The 4658-nt window shown below is 36.5% G+C and overlaps 1 protein-coding gene across 1 annotated transcript in view; it reads right to left on the bottom strand.

Annotated features, from left to right (window-relative positions):
• Window positions 1–3181, bottom strand: part of pdzrn4 (PDZ domain containing ring finger 4) — a gene marked incomplete at its 5' end in the record, with an annotated part of 18115 nt that extends 14934 nt beyond the window's left edge. The window contains one exon of the mRNA XM_015382324.1: window positions 3083–3181. Within this exon, the coding sequence (XP_015237810.1) occupies window positions 3083–3181 (99 nt within the window). The remainder of the gene's footprint in view (window positions 1–3082) is intronic.
• Between the last annotated feature and the right edge of the window lie 1477 nt (window positions 3182–4658).

Here is a 4658-nt window from a genome sequence, read left to right as displayed (position 1 = left end):
CCTTGCCTTACTAGCGACGCAGGTGTGTATTAGCATATACAGTTTGCACCATAATAGGAAAACTCATCTGCAATAGCCACCATTTTGAAAGCAATGCGGTTATCTTGAGACAAATATTGCAAACCTAAGAAACACTGCATGGAAATATAAAAAACTAAACAAAGCAAAAACCCCCCTCAAAAAAACATTTACACTAAAATAGTCCCCAAAGGACCAGTTTATACTGTTTAAATGACCAAAACTAATTTTAGGTACAGTTACGCTTAAAGTGTATTTTAGCATCTATCATTGAAAAATGACAAACAGTATGACATTAATGTTAGGAAAAGCATCCCATCTCTGGTCCTTTTGCATTTAATGATCACCTCAAACATGCTGTTGAGAATAAGTCTACTCATCTAATAATGTTAATATTTTTTCCCGCCCCAAAAAAAAATAAATAAAAAAATAACAGCTACGTTGTTGTATAAAACTAATCATATACACATTTATATTCAGCTAGCCTCTACTTCAAGTGTAAGTTTAGGAGATTTGTAAACAGGATTTGAAAAAGATGGGGGGAAAAAATCAATAACCGAGTCATTTCTTCTGTCTGTCAAAACTTTTTTTCCCCCCTCAGCTCCTCTAAGGATAAATGAATAACAAACTACACCCTAAAAACCCTTGTTTTATTCTTATGTTTTGTTTTGGGATTTTTTTCTTTGCATGGTGGCCGTCTCATCCTGCTAGTTGATGGCAGAACCATACGGTTAAATCATCTGTTTGGTAATGCAATTTGTGTCTGATGAGAGTTCAATTTTGAAGCACAGCTAACAATAAAGACACCTGCATTGCTCACATGCATACCAAAGTAAATAATAAAATGTTGGATGAATATTAAATGTCACATCTGATTCGGGCTGAGAAGTGCAACATTTTACCTGGATCCTCAGATCTGGATAGATGATGGTGGGTTTATACAACAGAGTTTAATATGTAAATGTTACCTGAAAGAGTTGTAGAATATGCATAGAGCTATTGCCTTGGGAGGTTTGATATTTTCATTTTTCAAACAGCTGGTAATCATAACACCGATATTTAAGAGGAAAATGGAAACGGTACATAGAAAGCTTTTTTAGTTGGAGAAATTTGCAATAAAATCACAGTTTCAATATACATTCAAAAGATTTTTTCTCTATATTGGCTTGTGATGAAAAATCCACCTGCCTAAAGCCTAATCCCACCTCTCACCTATTCAACCACTAAAGATAGGACCCAACCCCCTCATAACCCTGTAGGTATTATGATGGATGGATGGATTGCAGGTGGGTGAAATTACAAGACAACTGCTTCAATTATTTTGCATAAAATTTGGAACAAATTCAGTAAATCCTATTCCAATCCATCACAATCGATCCATATTATAAATACACTATCTAAAAGTTGCCAAAAGATGCCCGGCTCATTTCAGAACGCTTTACTGGTTTAATCATCATATTTTTCAGTAAGCTGTGTTTTCTACCTTTAATTTGTTATCTTAAGGTAATTAAGAATTTGGGCTTTTGTCTGTTTAACAATTTGTTCTACAGCATTTTTGCACCATATGTCTTTGCACTGCTCTGAACTTCCATATCAATGCGTTTTGCACCATGTGTTTCTCCCACGATGTTTATATTTAATCACTGCTGCACTTTATGAAATGGAAATATTCATTTCACTGCTAAGCTGCTGCTCATTTACTGTCTTAAAGCTGTACAAAACGAAATTTCGTTTTGTAAACACTGTTAATACAAAATGACAATAAAAGTTCTCTGAGTCTTAATTTATGTCTGTCTGACCAGATCTCTTCCTGGTCTAATGAGATGTACATGTACAAAACTAAAGGTAAAAGTAGAGAGTTGGCTCCCTGCCCTTTCTCCCTTTGACTGATAAATTCTTACATAGTAGCTCCGCCCTGCTTACAGCAGAGCTTTGCTTTGTCTGACAGGACGGTAGCGTTGTTGCCAATTGCATGTAATTGCATGGTCGACTTTGCTTCTGTTTTGGCTATGGTTCTGTTCACTTGAGTGCTTTCAAGTTTTGTGTTTGCGTCTAATTGAAGTTGAAAGTTAAAATAAATATAAAAAAAAAACGGAATAACTCTTTCATTAAAAAAACAAACAAATAAACTTCCACAAATAATGGCTTATCATAAAGACATTAAATGCAGTCTCTGCTTGGCCTTCTTCAGCAAATCAGAGGTATTCATGCTCCAAATAATGAACTCCTTGATATAGACTCCAAGAAAGTAGAAATTAACCATCCTATCCACACATCGGATCTTTGGAAAAATGCTTATTCATATTTTCTATAATCAGTGATAATAACCTTGGTGTTGGAGTGTATGAAATTGTACCCTGTGCACCTCAGTGTCCCTCATCCTCATAGGCATAATTATACTCCTTAGAGATGAGCCCCATCACTGTAGTTTCATCTGTAAACTTGAACAGAAGTAGAACCAGAAAAGGTGGTTCAACACACAACCTTGTAGGTAGGTGAAGTATGCTGGGGACTGAGTCGCAGTTTGTCCACAAGCCTGATGGTTTTAAATGGTGACTTATGGTCTACATAAAACCTTAGTGTATCCTTAGTGGATGTATTAGTCCTTTAAGGAGACAGGTGGATGTTGACACTTTTTTGGGGGAGTGAAAGGATGTGAGCCCTGAACAGCATTTTAAAGCATTTCAAGACCACTGGTGTCAGTGCCACTGGCCAGTAGTCATTGAGACTGGGAATGTGGGGTTACTTTGGCACAATAGGTAGATCGATTTCAGATATGATGCGACAGTGGGTCGGGGCAGGCAAAGATACAAAAAAAGCCTATTGAGAACTTCTGCCAGCTGCTTTGCCCAAATTCATTGGCAAATGTCACAGTCAAGTACAGCAGCCTTCCTAAGCTGCATAGCCAAGAGAAAGTGCCTCACTTCAGCAACTATCAGCCTGATGCTGTGTTTCATATACAATGGTTATATGATTCTAAAATAATTTGAATACAGATCAGAGCTGTTTAACACTTGGACTAATAATCACCTTTAAATGTCTGTATGATGTCACGTAGACTCACCTCACTGACATATATGGCCACGTCTTCTTCTTCATCTGTCCTGTAGCACAGGGTAAGGCCAAGTTTTTCTTGACTGCTGAGACGACAAAGTTCAACCTCCTACGGAGAAAAAGGGAAGAATAATTTAATAAATCAGCTACCAGCTGGGATGAGTAAACATTTTCTAAACACATTTGAATTGCAGTTAAATTGACATAGAACTGTGCCTAGTCATGCAAGTATTTGATCATCAAATAACTTTAAAACATGGGTAATTTTCTTCCATTATTAGACAACATTAGACATCCTCAGATTTTACAATGTTAATTATACTTGTAGCTAGAGTATGTACATTTGAAACAAATTTGATGCATTTTTTATGTCAATGTTTTATCATTCAACTGTATCATTATTTTACATTGTAATAAAACTTGATTAACTGTAGATATTAATCCTATTATATTATTTTATTCCAATGTTTTGCCAACATCAAGCCACTTTAGTTGAACTCTGCACTTTCACTTTTACCACAACAGGGGTTGCAGCAAAACACCAAACAGCACTAGTCCCTTTCCCATTTCCAAACCTCTGAAACATATCAAGGGTGTTTGAGGGAATCAAGTGTGAAATGGCCTTCCCTCCCAAGGTCTTCATTAGAGCAGAAACACAACGTCTCTCAGCAGCAGGAGCGAAGTGGTTGAGTGGAGAGGACGATGGAGCAGGGTAGAGAGAAATGAGGTGGTTGCAAGAACTCTGGCAGGACTCACAGGGGTCTCGTACAAAGAGAAAAATCCATTTTGTCTGTGACAAGTGTAGGTTGGCTGGTTACATGTGTTAGATATAGCATTGCTTTAGGTATGTGATGGAGAAAGGGGAAGTGATGGGATGAAGGAGAGAAGGAGGAATAGGTCAACACTATGTTGGCTTTTACTTCTTTTGCGGTTTATCATTTCTGGCTTCCTAGAGACACAACATTTTGGCTAGAATACCATTCTTTAAATCTCCTTTAATTCATCTTTCTGTGCTTTAAAGGTGACCATCCATAGGTAAGAATAGACTGATGATGTTTATTCATTTCAGGAACTTAATGAAGAAAGTAAAACTCATATAATGCCTAAAAAAATGTGATGCTCTATGAGAGAAGAAGAAAGAAGTAGACAGAAAACAAGCAAAAAAAAGAGAAAAGAGTGATTTTCATATTATTGTAAAATGTGCAAGTTTGAGATTTTAAATAACCACTCAGTCCTCTAAATTATATTTCTAGAGGTTTTGCATGGTAAACATTGTGTTTAAAGTGAACCTGTTTTGAGTAAAATCTCAATCTGCAAATTCTCTGTTTTGCTCCACATACACACTCTATTCTGTGACCTATGATATATTTATGACTCAAACTATTACAGATTCTCCTCACCAGTATACGATCTACTAACCCTAACAACATAGGATTTATACCTAAGCCTAATGTCACCAAACTAATAACTAAACCAAAAGAAATCTGCGGTTATAAAAAGTGTAGCGCCCCCTTAGGTCAGAATATGATGTAAAACCTTTATTTCTACCTGCATCCCTGCCCAGACTGACCAACTTTTCAAACATT

This window comes from Cyprinodon variegatus, unplaced genomic scaffold, assembly GCF_000732505.1.
Source record: "Cyprinodon variegatus isolate N-32 unplaced genomic scaffold, C_variegatus-1.0 Scaffold255, whole genome shotgun sequence".
In the NCBI taxonomy this organism is placed as follows: Eukaryota; Metazoa; Chordata; class Actinopteri; order Cyprinodontiformes; family Cyprinodontidae; genus Cyprinodon; species Cyprinodon variegatus.
The sequence above is the reverse complement of the archived record's forward strand: the minus strand, read 5'-3'. Positions and strand labels throughout refer to the sequence as shown.